This window comes from Oryzias latipes, chromosome 7 (genome assembly GCF_002234675.1).
Source record: "Oryzias latipes chromosome 7, ASM223467v1".
NCBI classification, from domain to species: domain Eukaryota; kingdom Metazoa; phylum Chordata; class Actinopteri; order Beloniformes; family Adrianichthyidae; genus Oryzias; species Oryzias latipes.
Window position 1 is genome coordinate 23,066,583 of NC_019865.2, and position 25,250 is coordinate 23,091,832.

At 38.2% G+C, this 25,250-nt stretch overlaps 1 protein-coding gene and 2 non-coding genes across 20 annotated transcripts in view; 2 read left to right on the top strand and 1 right to left on the bottom strand.

Annotated features, from left to right (window-relative positions):
• Window positions 1–294: 294 nt before the first annotated feature.
• mir29b-1 (microRNA 29b-1) lies at window positions 295–396 on the top strand. The gene has a single exon (NR_107110.1). It is a non-coding gene; the product is annotated as a microRNA 29b-1 (primary transcript).
• A 156-nt stretch (window positions 397–552) lies between these two features.
• mir29a (microRNA 29a) lies at window positions 553–644 on the top strand. The gene has a single exon (NR_107111.1). It is a non-coding gene; the product is annotated as a microRNA 29a (primary transcript).
• A 391-nt stretch (window positions 645–1,035) lies between these two features.
• Window positions 1,036–25,250, bottom strand: part of LOC101157860 (membrane cofactor protein) — a 34,423-nt gene continuing 10,208 nt past the window's right edge. Inside the window, exons 1-13 of one of the 18 annotated variants that reach the window (XM_011477546.3) lie at window positions 21,710–21,836; window positions 18,337–18,424; window positions 17,829–18,017; window positions 17,359–17,458; window positions 15,822–15,895; window positions 15,561–15,740; window positions 15,309–15,488; window positions 13,783–13,854; window positions 12,090–12,116; window positions 11,949–11,993; window positions 10,779–10,830; window positions 7,734–7,791; window positions 1,036–1,986 (exon numbers count right to left, since the gene is read on the bottom strand). In XM_011477546.3, the coding sequence (XP_011475848.1) occupies window positions 1,984–1,986; window positions 7,734–7,791; window positions 10,779–10,830; window positions 11,949–11,993; window positions 12,090–12,116; window positions 13,783–13,854; window positions 15,309–15,488; window positions 15,561–15,740; window positions 15,822–15,895; window positions 17,359–17,458; window positions 17,829–18,017; window positions 18,337–18,394 (1,038 nt within the window). In that variant the 5' untranslated portion in view covers window positions 18,395–18,424; window positions 21,710–21,836 and the 3' untranslated portion in view covers window positions 1,036–1,983. Of the gene's footprint in view, window positions 1,987–7,733; window positions 7,792–10,778; window positions 10,831–11,948; window positions 11,994–12,089; window positions 12,117–13,782; window positions 13,855–15,308; window positions 15,489–15,560; window positions 15,741–15,821; window positions 15,896–17,358; window positions 17,459–17,828; window positions 18,018–18,336; window positions 18,425–21,709; window positions 21,837–25,250 lie in introns of those variants that run through there. The other 17 variants (XM_004070895.4, XM_020704873.2, XM_020704875.2 and 14 more) reach the window with 17 other exon arrangements.

Consider the following 25,250-nt stretch of genomic DNA (forward strand, 5'->3'; position numbering starts at 1 on the left):
ATTTTGGCTAAAAACAGCATCACCGTAATTAAAAGCCCACTGGGAACACTGTGAAAATAGATAAAAGATAATCTGAGCGAGACTTTTAACAAGCATAGACAGCACATGATTAGATTAACCTTAGACCTGTTATATTCACAACCCAGCTGCCTTGAAACTCCAACATTTAGTGTATGGACAGTGTTTCCTTGGTTACGACTGTAAAATGTTCCCTTTGCCGTCTGTAAAAGGTTTTCTTGTCACGTTGCAGAGGAGAAATGTTTTCTGGATCTCAGGTTTCCATGTCATCGTTTATCAGACGTGCCCTCCTTGGAAGCTGGTTTCAGATGGTGGCTTAGAGTGCTGTCATCTATCTAGCACCATTTGAAATCAGTGTTCTTGGGGTGGGAAGTGTGGACCTGCACCAGGATGTCGCCACAAGACGCGTCCCAGAACAGTGGCCGAAGAAAGCTGGGGCATTTTATAACCTGTTTGGGTAAAAAAAAAAAAGAAAAGGAAAAGCCTCGCCACCGCAGAAGTGGGACCGCAGCATCCTGTCTCCTCAAGCTCTTTGTCCTCTTTCCAAGGTTGACCGATTTCTTTTGGTGTTCAGAGTCCGTTCTGTTTCTAGCACCATTTGAAATCGGTTACAGTGAAGGACAGATCTCATCTCCTCACCTTGAAGAGGATTTCACATTTGAATTGTGCTGGTTGCCATGGAGGTAAAACGAGAAAAACATGCCTGCAGTATCCCTTTAAGCAAATACTGAAAACTTTCCTCCTAATAAAAAGTCAGAAAAAAAATGTTGTCAAGTGTGGGTCAGTCACAGTTCATCCACCAGGTGGCACTAAAACAGAATACAACATCTTTGTTGCAGTTCTGTGAATGTCCTCCATTAAACTTCTGTATTTCCGTTTTCCACACGACGATGCTCCAAATTCCTGCCGTCTAAAACTTCATCCTCTCTCCGTGAAACTTTCCATCCAATGTTCATCCTTGTAGAAACTAGATTCTCAGAGCAGGTCGGTTCCTCAGTCACCACACAGGCAGACGACTTCATTCACGATTTTATTTGGTCAACTGATTACAAAAAAAAGTTTTCATTTCTGCATCCCAAACACACATTTTGTGACAATTTCTGTTCAATAAATAAAAAGCTAAGCAAGTGCAAAACATTCAGAGATCTGAGCCAACACAGGTTTTTGTGACTGCAGGGAGTAAGTTCCTGTCTACTTAACACACAGTGGTATATACACTATAATAAAGAGATATGGCATGAATTTTGCTGAGTAATTGGACATTTTTGAAGTCGATTCAGCACAAACCTTCTAAACAGTATGAAACTTGATGCTGGCTTCCTTAAAAACCTTGTGGGCCACACAGGAAGCTGACAGAACACCAACTTTTTTTTTTTTTAATAGTAAGGCTGATCGCACCTTTACTTTAGGCACTATGCTAGAGATCGGACAGCTACCATCCATTCCTCTGTTAAGGTGCAAGTTAAAACAGTCCCGACGAATCTAATCAATGGGACCCCCCCCTCCATTTTCACAACTGCTTTTTAACCAATCACAATCTCTGTTAGAGCAGTAAGCAACACAGTGCAACTGGGATTGTATTCATCTGAATTCTTCCTCAGTCTCTAGACAACACACACAATGGAAACAGGCTGGGTTTTGGTTTTACAGAAGCTAAGCTGCACTTAAACACCTGAAAAAGTTAAGTTTAGTCATTGAAAGATAAAAAACAATAAAATCAAACAGGAAGTAGTTGTAAATGACATTTCTAAACAATATCTTATGGATTTTTTTGGGTTTGTGAAAGAATCAAATAAAACTAATCATGTTTAAACTATGTGATGAGTTTTTGACCAAGACTTGGGGGCAAACCTCTGAGAGGTCAGGGTCATTTCCACATGCATTCAGAGACTGCCTTGGGGGACGTCCTTCTCCTCAGAAGCCGTTTTCACAGCAAGTAACGCTGAACCAGTAGCGTTGCGACGTTTACTGTGGACAGATGTATGCAGAGGAAAGTCGTTACTGTTAGTTCTGCAGGCAGAAAGTCACCTTAGAAGACCCTCTCCGATGACGGTTGTGTTTGAACGTGTTCTTGTGGCATTTCTCCTTACGGTGAAGGACAAATAAAGAAAATTAATCTTTTTAAATTTTAAATCATTGCAAATCAGGAGCAGGTAAAACTATGTTGTTTCAAAATGATTGTGTTGCATAGTAAATCCACTGGACCACAAGGTTCCTGCCCTGCTCCATTCCGATGCATTCACTTCTAGACAAATAGATCCACGTACGTCTATGTTTTCCTCGTCTGAGCTGGAATCTGGATCAAAACTGTACGGCTGGATCGCTCCGATACTGCTCGCCATTTTTGTTGGCCATTAATGTTAAGTGGAGGGTGTGAGGTGATGTAAGCTAGCGGGAGAAAACGTAAATAAAGAAACTCTCCGTAGAGGGGGAGGGATCGCTCAGCGACAGCAGCCCCGTCCACAAGAGAGGTTAATTTCTAATGAACTCCTGCCGATCTGCAGAACTATGTCCTCTAAAACGCTGCATGGATTTTAGATCTTGGCTAAAACTGCATAATTATCATTAAAAGACAACTGACATTTTAAAGTAGATCAAAAGATGATCAAAGTGGGACTGTAGCCCTTGTGCCATCCTAGGCATGTTAACGTTGGGAGTTGGGTCATCTAGACCCACTAGACAGTGCTCTGAACCTTTTTTTCCCCAATGATTTGTGATCTTCACTGGTGTCCATGGATTACATGAAATCTTTCTAAGATAGCACAAGGGATACGATGAGTAACCCATAAAAACTACAAATTGTCACGATGGTTTTGGAGCAGCTGTAGAAAAGCAAATGTAGTTTAAAATAATACCAAGCAGTTTGAACATTGTCACAGTTAAAACATCAAACTACATTTTGAAGTTCTATTACAGCAAGGAAATTGAGCCAAAACATCTGAGCATAAAAAAGTTAGACGATAGGGAGTTCTCTCTTCCTGCTTTAGAAGAGCTGAAAATAGTTAAGCTGTGGAAGAATCTTCGGTTTGTGAGTCAGCAGCTGACGGTGTTAGAGCCACGGCCACAAAGGACGGACAACGTGCAGCATTGCTAAACAGCTCATAGTGCAAATTAGTTTGATAGAAGTTATGAAAAACCTCAAGAGGAAGTTCTGTAATGAGAAACGCACAAGACTCCTCCCCACTTGGTATATTTAGAGGTGGAAACTTAAAGAGATCTACACCTCCAGCAACTTGGAGACAACATGAGCACTTCTTGACCAATGGAACACCAAAAAAAAAAAAGTAATCAATCAAATCAGTTTTCCAGGTAATCGGTAGGTAGAGTCATTCATGTGAGGCAGTCGCGTCTTTGGATAATGTGAAACAGTCCCGTCTGCCCCATTCCAGCACATTTTCACATCTTATTCGATTGTCCTCCCGAAATAATTGTTCTGAGACAAACTTTCGTGTTTAGTTTAGTTTCTGTTCTACAATTACAGTGTGGTCTTATAGGTTTGTCGTGTGATCTCTGAAAAGTCAAGCCAAAGACAACCTATGTGGTATCTTTTGTAAACGTAGTGGTTTAAGTAAAGCCTCATCTAATCTTTGGGATAATCAAAGAGCTAAAAGACAACCAGAGATAAAACTCATCTTATCTTGTCCCAAGCCCCAACATTTGTTCTCTAACTGCACAAACCAGGAAGTGCCAAATGTTGCAGGTCCTCGAATGACCACTGGTGGCAGAAGAGAGCATTCGTCTCCCATTTCAAAAGTCAGACTTTATACCAAAAATAAACAGACATCCACAAGCCTGCAGTACAAAATGTTGATCATTGTTGCTAACACAGAGAGATATTGGTAAATAAAGTCCATAGTGCTAAATATTTTTTTTAACTTTTTTTACATTTACTCTTTATTCAAGTTTTTTATATTTTTTCCACATACGTCCACTGTTTTCAGCAGGACGTTGGTGCAATGAAAACCATTGAAGCTTAAAGGGAATCCAGGCTTTGGACTAGTCAAAAACTGGATCTCTGCCCTGTTGGAACGCAGTGAGGTGGGTGATGTGACAGCTCTACCATAAAGGAACAATCAATTGTGTTAAAGTCATTAAAGTTGACCTGCAGACAACTTGACCTCAACTTTCACCGCAGCCGATATCAGCTGAAGAAGGATATGGACCTGAATCTAATGTCTGCAGTCATAACATCGAAGAGAACTATTAACTCTGTTTTGAACCCAGGAGATCAGCTGTTATCAGTAAAAGAAGAAATACCAACCTTATGGACCCTTTTTACTTTTCCCCTACAGCATTACTTTATTATAAAAAATACAAAAAAAATATTTAAAAAAGTAAAACAAATGATTAATCACTTATTGAAAATTGTTAAATTGATTGACTTAATGATTTTACTTCACTTGCTCCAAAAATTGATAAATTGATTCAAAAATCTTTCCTAATGTAGCATAATTTTGCACATGTTTTTAACTTTTGATACTTGATGAAATTTTGCTATGAAAATTCCTGAAACAGTTTTGTCTACTTTACTGATATAGTATTATGTTTTATTCATATGAATGGCTTTTATAAGTAAGATAATCTGCATATATTTCAGATGACTGATCTGCATTTGCCATAAATTGCCATAAATTTGAATTTTCTAAAATAGGTATTTTTGACGTAATACTTAAGTAATTCATCTTTGTCATGTGCTTTATCGATATCTTATGATTTTTAATTCTGTCTGATAAAACCTAAGAACCGGATATTGATAAATCATGTAATAAAATGGTTATAGTATAACGGGGTGGGATTATATAAGTTCGCTTCCTCCCACTCCCTTTCAAGCAATATTTATTAATATGTCTAATTATCCTAAGTTTGATTAGTTACTGTATGAATGTATAACTGATGATTATATTGCTGTTGTGTATTATTTCTACTTAATTGCTTGAAATAAACCATTTCAAATAAAAAAAAAAGTCATAAACAACTACGTACCCGTTCAGAGACTGGAAGACAAATTACAGACTTGATGCAAAGTCAAGGTGTTTCCAGACTGCCCCATACAAGACACCCCCCCCCCCAAACCCCAACATCTGCAAGTGGATCTCTACTGCACTACTCTGGAGTAGCTCTAGCAGCTGAGACCTTGGGACCTTTATCCCTTTGGGCAGTTTGATTGCATGTCAAGAATTATGCATACAAATAAAAACAAACATGAAAAGGGTTTGTTGATGAAATATGTTGTTAAAAATTGTTCAATTGGGATGACTACAATTTATTATTTTGGAGTGCAGTAAATGTATCAAGTGAGAAAATAACTGTAGTTTAAAAAAAAAGCTAGTTCAGAGAAAATAATCAGCTGAAGGAAAAAGATACGTTCTTGCATGCTGTTTGCATTCGGGATATATTCTCTGCATATTTTATGACACTATGTGGATGCTTCACCGTTATGTTCATTAAACCTTTTTTTTTTTTGCTGCGGCTGCAGCAGTCGCCACATGTGCAGACGTGACTTAGCCTCTGCGCCATCAGGAGAAACACTGAAGCTTTGAAGCAGAACTTTAGTCCTGGTTTAACGCAAATGCTAACAGCTTTGATGAAAGATGGAAAAAGAAAAAAAAATCATCAAATTCAGAAATGAGGTTTAAATGCAACTGAGGAAAAAGACGTTTCAGTGGCACATCCCTGAATCTCCAGCAGGACTTGTGTTTATGAGAGGGTCACCAATATTCAGCTGGTGGTAGCCGTGTTGATGCTGTGGCCTTTGGAGTTGATGGTGACTCATCGCACAGCAGAGTCAAACCGACACCCACTAATCGGGGGACCAGAGCCTAATCACAGCTGTGCTGGTAAATTGTGTTTCATCACAGCGGCTGTGTCTGAATTCACTCACTACTTCCCGGTTAGTGCACTATATACTGTGTTCGCCATTTTGTAGGCGTGTCCGAATGTACAATTTCAAAATCCAGTGCCCTGGAAACTTCCCACAAGTCTCAGAAAGCCAGAGTTCAGAAAATAGCTTCCAATGAGATGAAGTTGATTCAGCCGCCATTTTTCTTGTAATAACGATGCCGCCATGTTGAAACCAGATGTCAGTAAGCACTGATTGGTCCAAATAGTCTGAGTCATTGTTTCTATGACAACCACTCTTGCCAATCAGAAGTGAAATCTGTTCATCATTTTGAACATTGGAACACACTTTTATATGGAAGCGATTGTGTAGCATTATCAAAAATAAAAGTCAAAACCAGAAATGCTTTTTCATTTCAAATTGTAACTGCATTTTTTGACTCAAAATTAAAATGAAAAAGCATTCCTTCAAAATGCTTTTTCATTTTCTTCTTCAACACGGATTATTCTGTCACTTAATTAAAATGATAAAGAAACAGGTATTTGACATTTCATTTTAAAAAGTTCTCTTGTAAATTCATTTAGAAATGTCTAATTTGACAACTAAAATGGATTAACAGAAATGCTTTTTCATTTTCAAAATGTAACTGCATCAAATGACTCAAAATTAAAATGAAAAAGCAATATTTCAAAATGCCTTTTCATTTTATACTTAAAACCGCTTATTCTGTGTCATAATTAAAACGAAAATGCAAAGAGGGGATTGCATTTGCATTTACACATCCACCCTGCGAACATTGTCTCAATATTCAATTCGAAAAAGCATTTCCAGCGAGGAGGCGGGGCGATGACGTCACTGCTTCCTCCGTGTGACTGTCTGCTAACAGACACAGACACACCAGGAGCAGTGGAGCTTTGTGTTTGCGGCAGAGAAGAGGTTTTTGTGATGGTTGTGAACTTCTGATGATTTTACACAGCTTCTCAGGACTACGTAGCAGCAATTACGCCTTCTGCTGTCGTCCTTCGGACGCACCGTGGACAAGCCTTTTTTTTCTTCGGACCGGCAGCTGCTTTCACATAGCGGAGCGCAAAGCTCCCGATTGCCGAAGGCGGAAATGCTGCTACGATCTGAGAAACCATCATATGAATTTGTGTTTCAGTGGTGTCCAGAACACAATTTTTCATTTTTTCTTTTTCATTTTAATTTTGAGTCAAAAAAATGCAGCTTCATTTTGAAAATGAAAAAGCATTTCTGGTTTTGACCTTTATTTTTAATTATGCTACAGAATCGCTTCCATACTTTTATTGAGGGACCCGATTGGTCAGTTTACAACTTAAATAAAAAAATCATTGTAAAATGTTCATATTTATTAGGTTTTTAACTTCTGCAAACGGGTGATGTCATATATTCCATTAAAATAAATAGTAGTAGTAGTAGTATTAAGCATTAGCAAATTGTATTAAAGCCAGGGCACTATCTACTTTTTAGGGAGTAATGAAGGAATTTAGACACAGTCATTGTTATCAGATTAGAACACTAATTATTGTTCAGTTAGAAACACTAAAACTTAGGATCTGATTAAATATTTTAGGGAAAGAATAATATTTAGTCTAAATAAACATCAGAAACTTTATTTTACCTCAGAGCATTTTTTTCAGTTTTTCCTCATTTCTTCTTTTTTTTTTTTTTTAAACAGAGCTATAAAGCAAAAGGTAAAACAGGATCTTGTATATTTCTATTGTGAGGCTCAGATGTTCCCTTTTTCTACATGAGACTTCCATTTTCTGGTCTGATTAGTCAAGCTATAGTTTTCATCATTGTATTGCTTTATTAAGTGATGAAAGAAAAAAGAAATCTTTGAAATTGTCCTTCTTACCGAAAGTCTCACATTCTCTCCATCTTTTGCAGTCTCTCTGTCCGTACTTCTCTGTGCGCTGTAATCCAGCAAAGGTCGTCAGCAATGATGACATACGTTTATCGAGGCTGTTGAGCTTTGGAAGGTCGAACCCGTTCAGACATAATGCTACATTTTTTAATGGATCTCCGCACAAATGTGGAGCATTTGGTCTAAAGGGGTTTGAGGAAGTCAAATACACCACCCAACCTACAAGCAGCACCCCCAGCACACAAAAACAAAAAAAAACGTGCAGCTGTCCACTCAAGTCCCGTCACTCACGACACCCACACTCAAGGCACGACCACTTTATTCTCCACAGCAGAAGCCACTGGTCACCACAAGGCCAGAAGTGATCTTCAATGCATTTGGAGTTGATTCAACTACAAGGGTTTAGATGACTACTCCACTAAATTGAGGTTGCAATTTCCAAAGAATTAAAAAGGACTAAAAATAATCCAAAAAGATCACCAATTAAAATTTGTTGATTATTTCCAAAAATCAAAATTAAAAAACCACAGAATGTATTGTTGTCATATGAACCAGGTTATAATTTGCCCTTCAACACCAGAGCTGATGACCCCTAAAGAGCACACGTTCTTTGACCTACCGTAACTCTTCAAGCGTTTATGCGACTGGTTTGAATTCTGATGCGGGGAAAAGCAACATATTACTAACGTAAAGTGTTGCATATCAGCGCAAGGCCGGTTTTCTCCCCTTCAGAATCCGTTGGAACTGCAATAATTGTGTAAAAGCTTGAGGAGTTAGGGTGGTCAAAAGAATGTCAACACTGGAGCTAAAGCTCTGGTGTTTAAAGGTTAAACTAACACTTCTAGAAGATTTAATAACAGCTCAGAGGAAATTGCAGCCTGGAGGACTAAAGTCTGAATGATTCTCTTGAAGAAGTGTCTCTTGAAGCGACAAGGCGAGACAACAGGGAGCATCACTTCTGTCTGGTGGTGCCATATTGGCCCTCTGGTTACAGTGTCGTCAACACAACTATTGCATTATGGGACAAAATGTAAAGGCCCTGGAAACTGCAGGTATTAGATATGTAGAAGTGGTAAAAGGCCACTTTTCCTGCCCTGTGACAGTTTAAAGAACATGCTTGTAACATGTGGGGCAGCTGGAGGAAGCCCTGCTCCAAGTACCAGCAAAGTACGACACACTGCTGACGCCGGCCCCCCTGCAGACGCAGACGCCCTGCAGACGCCGGCCCCCCTGCAGACGCAGACGCCGGAGCTCTTGCAGGTGCAGACGCCCTGCCTTGCTTTCGTGGGCAAGTACAAACATGAGTATATAGAGTATGAAACTTCTTTTATTTTTATTTTTTGATGAGTTTTTCCAAATTTCAAACATTTCCACCTTTAGGAATCAACTGTCCTATAAAGTGTTTTAGTCCGACTTTCTGGGGAACAAAGAGCGCTTCCTGAAAACGTTAATGTACTAAGAGACTAAACGCAGTGGCCTAGTGGAAGAGCGTCTGCCCTGAGACTTGGTGCAGATCCATAGTCCAGTCCTTCAAGACTGAAAATGGGGCTAAAGCCTCCCTGACTGACAATCAGAATTCAGGGATTGGATTGGGAGTTAAACCACCAAATAGGTCCCAAATGCTGCTGTGTCTGCAGCTCCACGCCCCCCCCAGGGGGAATAGTTAAGATGTGGAGAACCTATTTCACACACCTAGGTGTTTGATAACTAATGGGAATTTAAATTTAGAATTGAAATTCAAAATAGAATAAACTGGATATTTTATTATATTTATTGATTTGAAGTGATGGAAATTTCTATGTGAACAGAAGGAGCTGACAGCCTCTCTGGAGAACCACCTGCTGCTGTGGACAAACATTTAAGCTTTTGTTTACCCTCCACAAAACCTTTATGATTTCTATTTATCGTTTTCTATGTTTTTGAAGTAAACAAAGCTGTAACGTTGTACAAAAGACCGGTAATGTGTGCTACAGCTTCTAGGGAGGCAGATTTTCTTGTGAAAAAAGATAAATGCACAGCTCCTGCTTTGCACGTTGAACTTAAAATTTGTTATTTAAAAATGCAAAATATGCAGGAGTGGGACTAGATTCATCCATTATCTATACCCTCTGCATCCTGATCAGCTTCACATGAGCCACTGGAGTGTTGGTCAAATCACCAGGCCAGGATAAAGAAACATGTTAGCCTTTCAGGAAATCTTTCTAAAAAGTCTAGTCTATAGAAATTAAAGCATCTCTAATTACTTTATTGACTTGCTAGCAGTCTATTCATTAACAGTTTTTAAGACATCTTCTTTTATAAAGGACATTCAGGATATGATGAATGTCCTTTGTAGAATATTTACCTCACTAACCACAGATAAACGACAAGCAGAGAGGATCACGGCTCTAGCTGCCCACTCAAAGTGACGCAGATGCAAAACAGCCACAACATGAAGTTCTCCGCTTCCAGAAATGGCCGTCATCTCCTAGTTCATAAACATGTTTCATAATCATTGAACAGATTTTCTGGGCGAGCAGTCCAGCAGATCACTGTGTTTGTTTTGTTTTTAATAAGATGTGCATTTCAGCATGACTTTGAAGTGTTTAGATAATCAGCTAATCATTAAATGTAACCATTAGATGATTAACCGTTTAACGCCTCAATAACACACGCACTGGGCTTTCAGCTCAGCTTTGCACCGTTGTGCAAATTGGCGCAAAGCTGCTTTTCTCCACAACAGAATCGGCCTGTTTTTTGTTGACTGCGTCAAGAGTTTAAGAGTGACAGTTGTTGGGAAAACGTCAACATTAAAGAGTCAACGTGCGACGCCACACACTCAGGATTTGAACGTGGTGGAAAGTGAGACTTCAGAGGTAGATTCTAGTGCATATGACAACGACCACACTGTGGATGAACATTTACACCACAAGTAATCAGAAGAACACAAAGGCTTAGTGCACAGAAAGAGAACAGAACAGAAAAGCAGAAGGGGCTGCAGGAATAGAGTCTTTTAAGAGGTTAGTCTGTGTAAGAGGATAAAACAAAAAGGATTACCTTCTCTTTTTGTATAATATGATAGAGGTGACAAGGGCGGCAACCCCGACGACTACACATTTTTAACAAGAAAATAGAGATGTTCAGACATGATGTTACGATAAGGAGCTTCCCACATTTAACGCTGTTTGAGCCGCCTCTACTTCAGCAGAAATAAGCTAAAAATGACTGTAGATGAGGGTCAATTTACAGCTCAAATACTCCTGTGCTTTCATCTCATTTTAATCCCTTTTTTCTAATTTTCATCCAAAACTAAATGCATTGAGTTCTGAAATACACTTTTCACAGAAGTAGTAACTTCAACTGAAACAGGAAACTTTATTTTAGTTCCTAACCTTTTCTAACATAAAATTGTATTTTTTGCTTAAAAATGCAGGATTTCAAAAGGAAAGAAATTCATAGATTTCATAAATAGACCAGTTCAAGTTGCAATTTGTGCATGAAGGGCCTCCAGCTTTAATGTAATGTCGGGTCAGTGTACAGACATGATCAGAGGTGAACTTGACATGCGAATCGGGTTTGGTGTGAATGCAGCTTGAAGCAAATGGTTTGAAGTTTTGGCTGCCGACCACAATTAAGGACATATCAATCTGACAACAGTAGTGTAGTATTATATACACTGCATTATATCCACTGAATGGCAGTGTATATAATACCCAGTGAATGGGACTGTGACTGTAAAGCGCCTTGAGCCTTTGGGGAAGGTAGAAGCGCTATATAAGTATGCGACATTTTCCATTCACTGCCACACTGTGAACTGGTCTATGGATTGAATTTCTGATCCTGACTGCTATAAAAATATCACTTGAAAATGTTTTGTTAAACACTTCAAAGGGTCAAGCAGCAAAATTATAAAGCAACTCCTGTTGATTTTATCGTAGCTATAGCTGCTCTGTTATGGGGGATTGGAGTGTTAAAGAGTTAAAATCGTACATTTAGTGGGGTCACAGGAATTACTAAAGTGCAAAGTATGAATATTGCACAGCAAAAATGTACACCATTAAAAAAACGATTGAAGACTACTGCTTTCTGAGCTGAATTTGTCCGTTTGCACTTGTTTTTTGGATGCAAACGAAAGCTTCACTGCTCATGTTTTTTCTACTAATCTTATCTGGCTCCACATTCCTTCAGTTTGCTTTACAAATATATTTATCAGAAGCTGAAACTTACCCGCTGCAAAAATGCCAAGGCCAATTCCAACAGAGTTTCCACCACCTGAGCAAAGGAAATTAATAAAGACACAAACAAGGGAAGAAAAAAAAAAGACAAAACAAAAAATTAAATTTACAAATGAAGGTCATTACAACTTACCTCGTGGATCACTGGGATCAGGGGAGACTGAAGATGAAGAGTTAAACCAGTTACAAAAACAAAGCAACAATCTTTTTCACTGAATAAGAATATGAATAGGACAGGATATTCGAATGCCATCTGTTTTGAATCTTTGTTTACAGGCGTGTGTTTGAGGTGCAGCAGATAGAAACAACCCTCCTGATTCATTTTGATTGTATGTGCAGATTTCACATCACAGGCTGTAAAAACAATGGACGATACCAGGGTGACGTCACCCATAGAAAATTAATCACCTCTGGCTCTCGCAAAATCAGGCCGAATCCCTCACCCTTGCTTCCTGATATGGGCGCCGCCATTTTGAAACCAGTTGGCATTGATTGGTCCGAGTCGCTTTAAGTCATCGCATCTATGGGAACTACTGTCGCCAAACAGGAGTGAGCCGCCTCTTTCCACGCCTCTACCTCTTGAACGCTGCGTTTCCATTGACTATGAGGTCGCCAGCCTGCCGTTGCTCCGCTGGAACCCGACATAGCAGCTTGCTATACCCGGCGGCGGAGCATGTTTGCTTGCTGTGCCGGCAGCCAGAGCGCTTATGAAAAAAGATCCTTTAGTTTGATTGTTTTTATTTTTCCCTCTTGATCTAACTTGGGTCACAGAGACATGGAAGTAGCGGCGGAAAGCGGCTTTTGCAGCGAGAGACTGACTGATCTCATGAACCCAGACATGGAGATGTGATTACAGATGCTTTTCTAGGAGTTTTGGAAATAAATAAATACAAACTCTAAACATCTCCGCATCTTGCATGTGCTATAATGAGATATACACAGACAGAAATTTGAATGCACCTGCTGTAAATCAAAGTATTCTTCACATTCCTGTTTTTAAATGAGTTGGTTTGAGTTTATTCCCATAATTATGATTTCATTGAAACAGCAAAATCATTCTTTATTCATATTTTTATAGATTCTCACTCCTGGTTCATCAATGTTGAGCCAGAGAAACATGGGAAAATCCTTTTTGTTTATTTTAACAAAAAAAAAAAAAAAAGGAAAAGGGCTCCCCAGACGGCACGGATGAAGTCTGCTGCCATTGGCTACCCAAACGCCTCAGACGTTGGACGTCAGGCCCACATGCTTTTACTGAGGCATCTGATGGTCAGTTAAAAGGTTGAATAACTCGCAGTAAAAAAATATACATCTTTAAAAAAAAATTAGGATTTGAAAGATGACGTTAAGAAGAAGGTATCAGAGCAAGAATAATTATTCTGATAAATAGAATGACCGAATAATACAGTAACTGTTTATTTTTCAATCTATGGGATTTCGGCTTCTTAAACCAACGGTTACTTCCTGTTTGGGAACACGAGAGGGGAGGGGCCGAGCTGTCCATTGTTGTTACAGTCTGTGGTTCACAGTCATAAATACCGATTTGTGACCATTTTCTAAATTAATAGGAAGGAAATAAAAACTGATTTATTACCAAAACAGAACTTTAAAATAACTTTTCTTCATAATCTTATGATTCCACCATTTAAAAGGTAAAGTTTGTCAGAGAAAAAAAAAGAAAGGCTTGTAAACTGTTTATGCTTTAACAAACATCATCACCAAAAGACTATAAGCCACATGGGCCAAAAGGAAAGAATTTAAAAATGTGTTACTTTTATTTCAAGTCTTTGTAAAAGTGAAACTGCTGACCAGCAAACGGACAATACCTGATGGACTATGAGTTGTAGTGGATCTGGTGGCGGTGGTTGTGGTGGTGGTGACGGGAGGCACAATGGCTTCTTTAAAAAACACATAAGTAAAAATAAAAGTTACAACATGTCCATCTAAAGGACATGATCACACCAGCTAACGTGTACTAAAGTGCGTTAAACCATGATTGTCGACCAAAATCCCGCTTCTCCCCCCATCGTGAAGACAAATTATGTTTAACAACCTGGTGGCAGGTGGTCCAGGTGGCAAACTTTTTTGTTCCACCCAATGAAAAGCAAACAAAGCATGTGGTTTTATGCTAACATGTTTTGGCAGTTGCCCGTTGTAACCGCTGACTGTTTATGAGAACTGGACTGACTGATCCCTCCCCCCCTCGGGTCCCAAACAGGAAGTAACCACTGGGTCCCAAAAATCCCATAGACTTCTATTGAGAAATTAACGGCTATTCCTCAGTCCTATATGTCAGAATAAACACTCTTGTTGTACTACCTGTTAACAACATGTTCTTGCTAATCCTATTTATTTTTTCCAAAATATTTTTTCTGCAGTCCAAGTTATTCAAGTTAGAAACTGACCAATCAGATGCCTTAATTAAAGTAGTGGTTGATATCAGATCCTGAAGTGGTAGGGGTGTGGACTTCCAACAAACTCACTCCTGATTGGCGAGAGTGGTCCATAGAAATGGTGACTCAGACCAATCACTGCTAACTGAAGACATCTAAAACTAGCATGGTGGCGCCCTCATCGCAAATAAATGGCGGACAAATTGAGTTAATTTCTTTGGAGCCGGTAGTGAGCCATTTTCTATGTGTAACGTCCCGCTCACTCATGTTCTCATATACAGTCAATGAGAGTCACGCCGTGCTCTGTTTGACGACGCCATCAGACCCTCAGCCAGAATCACACTAACAAACCAACAGACTGTTAGGCCCTTTCTGGGTACATTTATAAAACACGAACTCCTGAACTCCTGGCAGGAGGTTTACAAGATTTCTATGAATCAGAATAAGTAGAAACGAGAAGGAGCTGCATTTCCAGAAGAAAATACAGGGTTGAATACTGTATTGGTGAATAAAAAAATGAAACTTAAAGGGTAATAATCGGCTAAATAAATAAATAAATGATCAAAGTTGACTATAAATAAAGTGAAAACAGCACAATAACAAGAACAATATTTTTTGTAAAAAATGTGAGCGCTGGGTATCGAACCAGCGAGCTTCTGCACCACAGTAAGAAGCAAAGGTTTTCAAGGATTCCCCATGGATTTCAATGGAGGCAAAAATCCTGAAACATCTTGAAAAGATCAAGGATTTGAAGAAACAAAAGTCATAACTGGAAAAGGCTGTAAATAAATAAATATGCATCAATGGAAGCACGTGTTCTTTTTTCAAAATTATCTTTGGATCGTCAGCTAAACCTGAGATCACCCACACCGTCCCATTTTCTGTGGACCCATGTTTGCTTGTTAGTAAAGGAAAAATAAATAAATACAAATTTAAAGACATTTTAGTTTAAAACTTACTTTTACATGTTGGAATGCCAGGAGACCACTTGCTCTCTGCTGTACATTGCAAAGTATGATGTCCGACTAATTCATAACCCTTCGCACACTTCACTTTGATCGTAGACTTGAATCCATATGGAGGCCGCGCGCCGTCCTCATAATCTAGAAGACCTGTGATAGGATCTTCACACTGAACAACTGCAATAAAAAAAGAAAACATTTTTTTTCCCCAAAAAAAACACCATCTATAGATACTAATGAAACACTTACAGACACATGTTGGAGGGGGGACGTCGTATTTTCCTCCATCTGAGCACGTCAACTGCAGTGATCCGATGGCTGTCAATCCTGAAGAACACTTGTATGTCACAACTTCTCCATATTTGTAAGATTCTTTAACCGGACTGAAGGTGGCCTTCTCTACGTCTTGGGGCGTTACACATTGCACCGCTGTAAATAGAAAATTAAAAAGGAAACTTTAGCCGTTTTCAGGAATTTGTCATCATTAGTGAATACATGAAGATCACTGACCATCACATGTGGGCACCCTGCTACCCCATCCTTGGGCCATGCAAAGGATTTCTTTATCACCAACAAGTGCGTAACTGTATTCAGGGAGAAGAAAAAAGGTGTGGAAATTTCTCTAAGATGGAATTTAAACGACCACGATAGTTTGTCAAACTTTTATAGACTTTAAAAAAAAGCAGTCTTTGCAGGCACAACACATTACCGCCCTCACCGCCTCCCCTTCTGACCCACCCTCACTGGCTTAGCAACGTCTACACAGCACTTACCCCCCACTTCTGCCACTGCCACCCAGGTCAAAAGCAGCATGTGACACATTCATTAAAAAAAATTAAAATAAACCACTTTTTTTTTATTGCGCCTTTCCTGTTCGTTATATCTCTGTAGCAACAACTTTATTTATTGGGGGGGCACCTGAAATTTTTAGAAAAATGGGCAGAAGACATTGAGGTTTTTTGTTAACCACGCCCACATTCCCAATATGTTTTTATCATATGGCATTTTATTTCGCTGAGCTTGAGCCAGGGATTTATGGATTAAAGTTTCACAATATTTCAGTCATCAATATGAGAGCAATAAGAAAACGCCTCTTTTGCGGCATAAAAATCGAAATAAAATCAAAATTCCAAAGATGCTTAAAAGTAACAAAGCAATAGATCAAAATCCCTTGGTGGAGTCTAAATTTGTTGTTGGTTCTAAAGGTAATTTTTTTTTTGGGAAAATTGATGATGGCGGCCTCATCCTGAAGTCAAAGGTCAACGGTTGTGATCATAAACTTAACCTGGCAGCATGTGTGTGAAATGTCATGAGGATCGCTTGAACAAAAGTTTTAATTTTCCAATTAAAATTTGGTACTTTGCCACAACATTGGAGCCGAGCTGTAGGTCCTGTATCTATCCCATAATTATAAAACTAGATTTGGATATCCCTGACACACGCATTTTAGGTTTTGTTAGTGGATTTTGAATTTTTTTTGTTGAGCCCCATAAAAGATTTTAGTGCCATTCATATTTTTGATGTTTTTTTTCCTGCAGTGATCTCATCTTTTTGTGTCTGTGTTGTTCACTGTGTCCAAAGTTCATTTTCACCAGGTACTAGTAGTGAACATTTTTCAAAATCCAGACATGGTAGCGCGGTTTTAAGCCCGTAACACCTAAACAGCCCAGGCAAGACGAGCTACACCATAGTGTTGAACAGGGAGCTAATGGGATACGATTCTATGGTTTGTAGTCAGAGCTGTGTTAGTGTTGCTGCTGCTGAGCCATTAGAAACACAAAGAAAAGCCACAGTCTGAGAAAAATGTCCAAACTGTATCAGGAAAGTATCTGCAAATTAAATAACGAAAAGACCTGGAGATACAGAGCTGCCACTCTGGGGTGGAGTGCTCTGCTCAAAGACACTCAGGTAGTGATGGTGCTACATAACATCTAAAAACACTTGTCTACAAGTATGACCCCATCAAAACTGCATTTCTAATCAATATTAATATCAAAGGTTTATTGAATGCTTGAAATAAGATTGACTTTTTTGTTTTTTTACTAACCCAGGGTTACAAGTAATCACCGCTTTGTCACCAAACTCAACACCGTCTGGGTATTCAACATTTCCATTCTCCACATCTCCCAGGGCACCACAGGACTTCCCTGCAATGAGAGAAGCCAAAGAATTATGCTTATAACTAATGAACTGCAGAGCAAAGTTAGACTGAAAATAAAAATCATCTTTAAGTCTTCTTCCTCTTTCGGCTTCTCCCATCAGGGGTCGCCACAGCGAACAAGTCGCATGGTAAATTTGGCAATGTTTTACGCCGGATGCCCTTCCTGACGCAACCTTCTCAAACCGGGCTTGGGACCAGCACAGAGGTAGAGAAGGGAACAGGGAGCAGCCCGGAGTCGAACCCTGGTTTCACGGACGGAAGGCGCCGCAAACCAGCACGAGCTAAACTGGCTCACAAAAATCATCTTTAAGTATGTTAAAAAAAAGAAATTTGATAAGTTAGGCGGCGATATTTACGTCGGCATGTTAATGTCAGTTCACTCCATGATCCAGCGTTGCAGGTTATAGTTGGTGACCCTCCAGAAGGTTCGTATCCACCATTACAGCCAAAAGAAACTCGAGCTTGGTCAGGGAAAGTATTGGTGAGGATATATTCATCCTTCAAGGACATGTTTGCATTTCCAACGGGTTTAGAACAGCTCTGACCTATTTAGGAAACAAATAAATGAAAGCAAGTTTATTTGCATACCTTCAATGTACAAAGACAATTCAAAGTAAGGATGATCATCAAAATAAGATCTAAAGAAAGTGAAAAAGAACTGAATTTGAATCAAGCATAGATAAACAGTACAGATGTAAACTTCTGAATCCAGACTAATCAATTTTAGCTGAGAACAGGTGGGTCTTTAACCTGGATTTAAATAAACAGTGTTTCAACTGATCCAAGGGAAAGGGAAAATAAAGAGACACAAAAGCATGACAAATGCAGAGAAGAGTGTTTCTCATGCTGGATGTCACAACTCACCCTGTGTGGTGGTGACAAGGGCAAAAACACTCAGAAAGAATATGACAGTTTCTGCCATGGTTTTAGTTTGTGTGAGGACGAGTCGTTTCTGTGGAGAAAAAAAAAAGTTAGATATAAGAAGAACTGAAATAACATTGTAAAAGATGCTATTTAATTGTCACCCGGTTCTTCCAAAACAGTCCTAAAACAGCCTGATGCATTTTATTTTTTAAAGACTTACTCCAACCTGCTTTTAAACAATCGCAGGGCTTCTCATTCCTGGTCCTCTAAATCTTGCATCCTACCTGTCTTCCAGCTCTCCCTGCACTGCTTGCTGCCGATTACCTGGACCAGGGGCCTGTTTCAGAAAGGAGGTTCAACCAACTCTGAGGTTAAACTTGAACTCTGAGTTGGTCAATCGAGAGATTAACAACTCTGAGTTTTCTGTTTCAGAGAAGCTGATCGGAGTTAGGTCAATCAACTCTGGGTGGACTGATTCGGAGGTAAGAAGCCATTATCAATGGAGCGCAGATATTACGAGTCACCATGGCAACCATGGAAAAAAAGAGGTCTGCGTATTTTTCGCCAGCTGAACTTGACGTGCTGCTGCAGAGTTACAGTGAATATGAGCACATATTCCGGAAGAAAAGCAACACCGCTGCATCTGCAAAACAGAGACAGTTGGCGTGGGAAAACATAGCTGCTCAAGTTAATGCGCAAGTTTGAATTTAAATCCTTGTTATAAAATATTGGCTGTAATAACTTTTTAAATAGCGTAAGGTGTGAAATAAAAAATGGCGATATTTCGGTGTACTTTTGAAGTGTTATTCCTGGTGTAATTGCATGAAATGCTGCATAGTGTACAGAACCAATCGGGGGGGGGGAATGCATTTAACGTCGGTAATGTTTAGAGGACTCTTTTGTTAACCTTCCCCTCTTGCAAACGTTGGTCAGTTTAATTTTAATACATGTAATTGTGTTTTTAAAAGTGAGCTTTTGTCTACCCTTGTATTGATCAAGTGGTATAGGTTTATATGGGATTAAGAAAGTAAGCAGTACTAGCAAATTGTGTTTCCAAAAAGTAATTGTTACATTAATCTAATTCAATGTCCCTGATTTCATTTTCGTGTAGATGCAATCCTGCAGGAATTAAAAGAACATGGCAGCAGTTAAAAATGAAGTATAAAAACATAATTCAATCAGGTCAAATTTGAGCATGTCATGGATGTAGGCTTTGTTGACAATATTTGACATATGAAACATCTACATAGTAATACATATCTAATGTTGTTTTCATTGTGTAATGTAATTGACTGCAATGAAAAACGGTAACGCTCAAACAAAAACGTATGGGGAAATGACAAAAAATCCAGTCTAGGTCTCAAAATCCTCGTACGAGGTAAATGTAATTCTCTACGAATTAATGCAGCCTCCTCGACTACTGGGTCCTCCAAAAAAGGACAAGCCGTTCTTGTCACTTAGACCGTCTCTGTGTGACGGAAATGTGGGCAATGAAGGTTAAAGCGAAAAATACCGCTTCGTCTTTAAAAAGGGGAGGGGACCGGCAGAAACCTTGAGTTTAGAGAATAAAACCTGCTCCCGACCAGGTTAGGTTCACAGCGTAAGTAACCATGGACACTGACTCCGAGTATAAGTTACCTCTCTTTCAGAGTTTACACTTAACCTCCTTTCTGAAACAGGCCCCAGGTGTGTTCATTCAATCACAATGTGGAAACATCTGATTGAGCAATCAGCAGCTAGCAGGGCTTAGAGATCTGGAAACAAAGTCACAGTGGTAGATCTCGAGGACTGGGAATGAGCAGCTCTGATATTGTAAAAGTGTTCTCAGTGGTCTTTTAATTATGATTAGGCTAAAAAACCTGTGTTGTTTTCTAGGACAATGTTTCTGCAGAGCAGCAGGAGTTATTTAGAAAATCACTTCTGAGTTGTGGGTGGGACCATTTTAACCCCGCTGCACCTTTCCCCTCCCTGTTGCTGAGAGCTCTCTGTTTACATGCTCTACCACTAGCTTACAGCCCCTCAAACCCCCAACCCACATTACCGTAGCCATACAGACGAAGGGGGTGAAGACGTTCATGGATCTAGTCATCTACAAGTGGATGCATCAGAACGGAGCGTAATTTAACGTAACAAATACATTCTTTTTCAAAGGTCATATTTCCATGTGCTCCTAAATTATCAGGATTTGAAAAAAATATATCATAAAAATATAAGCCTAATTTTCTTCATATATGTCCTCTATCATCAGAAGAATATTTAAAAACACCAAAAGCACAATGTTAATAATCCTAAAAGACACTACAATTGGTAAGATTCTAATTATAGGTGAGGTGATGATACATGGAATACCTGATTTATTTTTGTTTTTACCTACTGTAGTATTTGACATATTTGTAATTTATTTCTTTGCCTGATTGTCACTAAAATCCACTATTTAACCAACAGATTTTTTTTGTGTCATTAAAATAATTTACCTGGATTTGATAGAAATGCTTTTTCAATCAAAAATACATCGCTTCTTATCTGAAGGTCTAGAAAGAGCAGCCAAAAGCCACTGTGATTTATTTAGTTCAGGCTTGTTTTGTTGCCTCTTTAACTTAAGTTGGCGATTACTCCACATTATAAGGGTCAGTGAGCTGCACTTTACCCTGCTAGCAGCAGCACAAAAAGGGATTTACGTTATCGGTAGTTCTATAAAAAAAACTGTTGTAGATTAAATGAATAATAAGGTATTCGATATACACCTATAAAGTATGGTTTACAGAAAAAAGACCGTTAATCGATTAGGAAGGCGTAGAGTTTACTTAAATGCTTTTATTTTCGTCAGTGCCTAATCCTCAGACACTAAACGACTATATACAAAATAGCACATTTAACATAAACAGCGATCAAGTTGAACCGCAAACTCAATACGAAACCTTCAAGCCGGCTTTAATTTGAAAAGCTGTTTGTATCTGAACTGTAAAAATTAGACTAACGCATGCCACCGCTTCAGCCAGGTCCTCAAGGAACTCAATGACAGAGCAACGAGGCTAAAAACACGGTGGGAGTTAATCATGCGTCACGGCTGCGAACGGAGTGGCTGGATCGCGACTTAACCTGTACTCCAAGAAGATTTCTGCCAAAATATAAAAGAGAAACTGACAGGCGGCGGTATAAATATTAACTTGGCTAACCTGAGACACCGAGCCTAACAACAGATAACAGCCACAACAAAATAATAAATAATGAAACGCACTAAGCTAGGTTAGCTAGCTAAGCTAACATTGTAACCTCACGAATGATCAGAATAGACAATCGGTATGCCAATAATTCAATAATTCCTCACGCAACACGAAGTACAGGCACTCGCTGGAAACACAGTGAGACTTACCCAGGACTTTACTGAAACAATGGTTAACGGTAGAAAGCTTCACTTTTTCTTTATTTCCAAGCTGTGGTCAGGACTCGCCCTCTCGCGGAAGTGGGCGTCAAAAGACAGGGCATTATGTGACGTCACCATTCTCGGAAAACAGTTGTATACATAAAACAATGAACTAACTGTGAATGCCAGGGGTATTAGATTAGAGACCAACTGAAAAGAAAATGCATCTTTTTTATATTGCCAAAATAAAAATGCAGACTTTTATTTCATTCAAGAGACACACGCTTCTGAAGCAGATAGGGAGTTTTGGAGAAGTCAATGGGGTAAAAATGTCTGGTTTTCTTTTGGTAGCAACAGGTCAGCAGGGGTAATTATTTTACAGGGCAAATTTAAAGGCCGCACTCTTGAGCATTTAATTGACAAAAATGGGAGATGGATTATTCTTGTAGTGAATTTTGACCAATTATATTTTATTTTAATTAATACATTTGCCTCCAATAATCAAACAATCAAATAATCAAACAAATACAATCTTTTTAACATTGGAAGAAAAAATTAAGACATTCCTACAAAAATATCCCACCACTAAGATTTTATGGGGAGGACATTTTAATGCTGTAATGCATGGCCATCTTGATAGATTTCCACCCAAGAAAGAAGACGCAAAAGAGTTGAAAAACATATGTAATAGACTTGATTTGATTGACATATGGAGACATAAACATCCTGATGAGAAAATATTTACTTGGAGCAAAAAGGACAGATCTCAGTGTTCCCGCATTGATTTTTGGCTAATTTCTAGTGACATAGAAAATACAGTTGATTCCATTGAGATTATACCCAATGTTTTTTCAGACCACAATACAGTGTCCATTAAAATTAATATGGAAACTGATGCACCCAAATGCAACGTAGACTATTGGAAATTGAATAATTTACTATTAAACAATAAAGAATTTACTGGTGGAGTAGAAAAACTAATTGATAAATACTGGAAACAAGCCTTTACATTAAAAAAATATTCAAATAGTTGGGAGTTAATGAAGTATGAAATAAGATCTTTGGCAATATCATTTGGGAAGAAAATTGCTAAAGCAAAACAAAAAAGAGAGTCAGAACTAATAAGAAAAATAATGATTATTAATGAAAAAACGAATTTATCTGATCTAAAACAAAACTTACTAATTTCTTTGCAATCAGAATTGAATAAAATATATGAAAAAAAAGCACGAGGAGCATTTGTTAGATCAAGAAGAAAATGGTTAGAACAAGGTGAAAAATGTACTAAATATTTTTTCAACTTAGAAAAAAGAAATTTAAAAATTTCCTGTCTACGTCAAATTAAAATTGGCAATTCAATAAGTGAAGATACAAAAAAGGTTTCTCAATATGTTGCAAAATTCTATCAGAGACTTTACACTAAAGATTGCTTTAGGGAAGAAGATATTGAATTATTTATTAACAATATTAAAGATAAGATTGGAAAAGTCAGTGAAACTTTTGAAAAGACTTGTGACCAGAAAATTAAGACAGGAAGTGGAAGACTGTATTAAATCTCTTAAAGATAATAAAACTCCAGGTAATGATGTCCCCTTTTCAAACAAATTTATTTTGTGGTATATTGCCCCCAACTCTCAGACAAGGCCTCATCAAACACATCCCCAAACCACAAAAAGATAAATTATGCATAGAAAACTGGAGACCAATTAGTCTGTTAAACAATGATGCTAAAATATTCGCTCTTATTTTTGCCAAAAGATTAAAACCAGGACTGGATAACATAATTGATGAAGAACAATCTGGTTTCATGCCTGGTAGAAATATTGCCAACAATATCAGATTAATACTTGACATGATTGATCATAGCGAATATATTAAAGATGATAGTTTTATCTTATTTGTTGATTTTACAAGGCATTTGACACAATTAGTCGCAGTTTTATGATTCGAGTTATTAAAGAATTTGGATTTGGAAAAAGATTTTTAAAAGCAATTGAGGTTCTTTACAATGGATGCAACAGCTCCATTAAACTGGCACATGGCACAACTCCCAGATTTGATGTTAACAGAGGAATCCGGCAGGGATGTCCTCTGAGCCCTTTTCTCTTTTTACTAGTTGCTCAGGTTATGGCCCTTCATTCAAAAAAATGTCCATTTTCGTGGTATTAACGCTTTAGGGAGAGAATTTAAACTCTCTCAACTAGCAGATGACACAACAATTTTTTTGGCCAATAAACATGAAATAACAAACGCAATCAAAGGAATCAAGGACTTTTCTGGAGTCTCTGGATTAGAAATGAACCTTAACAAATCTGTCCTGTTTCCACTTAAAGATCATGATTCACCAGAAATCAACGGTATTCCAGTTAAATCTTCACTTACATCTCTTGGTATAATTATTGATAAAAATGAAAAAAATCGCAGTGATGTTCATTTCAAGCCATTAACTGAACAAATTATCAAAAGATATAACATGTGGTTAATGAGAGATCTTTCTCTGAACGGTAGAATTCTGTTATTTAAAGCTGAGGGAATCTCTAGATCTGTCTATGTGTCTCTGTCTTTAGAAATGCCAAAACACCTATTAAACAAAACATTATTTGATTTTATTTGGAGGAAAAAATGTCATTACTTAAGGAAAAATGTTTTGTGTAACACCAGAAAATATGGAGGCTTGGAAGTATTAACCTTTGAAACGTTAAAAAACTCTTTTAAAATAAAGTGGTTAAGCCAGTTATTGAAAGAGGAAGACAATATCTGGAATGCATTTCCCAAATATATATTTGACACAATGGGAGGCATTAAATTCTTGCTAAAATGTAATTATAAAATTGAAAAATTACCCACAAAACTTTCAAACTTTTACAAACAAGCCCTGCTGGCCTGGAAACTCGTTTATAAACATAATTGTTTTATTTGGAATAACAGTGATTTAGAATACAAGAATAAATCATTTTTTTTCCTAGATGGTATGATAATGATATTGTTTTAATCAGACAACTTTTCAATTCTCATGGACATCTTCTGACGTACGAAGAATTTCTTTTAAAATTCGGTATTCCTGTTCCACCCAGAGAATATGCCATAGTGTTAGATGCCATTCCAACCAGTCTACTTCACCTGTTTAAAGGGATTTATAACACAAGTGAATTAAGAACCCAGACAATTTTTTTGGACAATGTGGATATTTGTGTTAATTCAGTTTCCAATAAGCAAATAAGAAATCTTTTACATACTACAACCTTACCTGCTGGGAAATTTTATTGGGAGTACAAATTTGTGGACATAAACTGGACATATGCTTGGACTATTAGTAATAAATACTGTCTAAATAACAAAATAAAAGAGGTGTCCTTCAAAATATTGCATTGTATATATCCTACCAAAAACACTTTGAGTAGACTTGTTGTGGACATGGACCTGTCTTGTTCATTCTGTGGAACTCAGGAGGAAACTATTTATCATCTGTTTGTGGACTGCAGACATACAAATATGTTTGGGATTGAAGTGGGAAACTATATTGGAAATATAACTAAACAAACTGTTACAT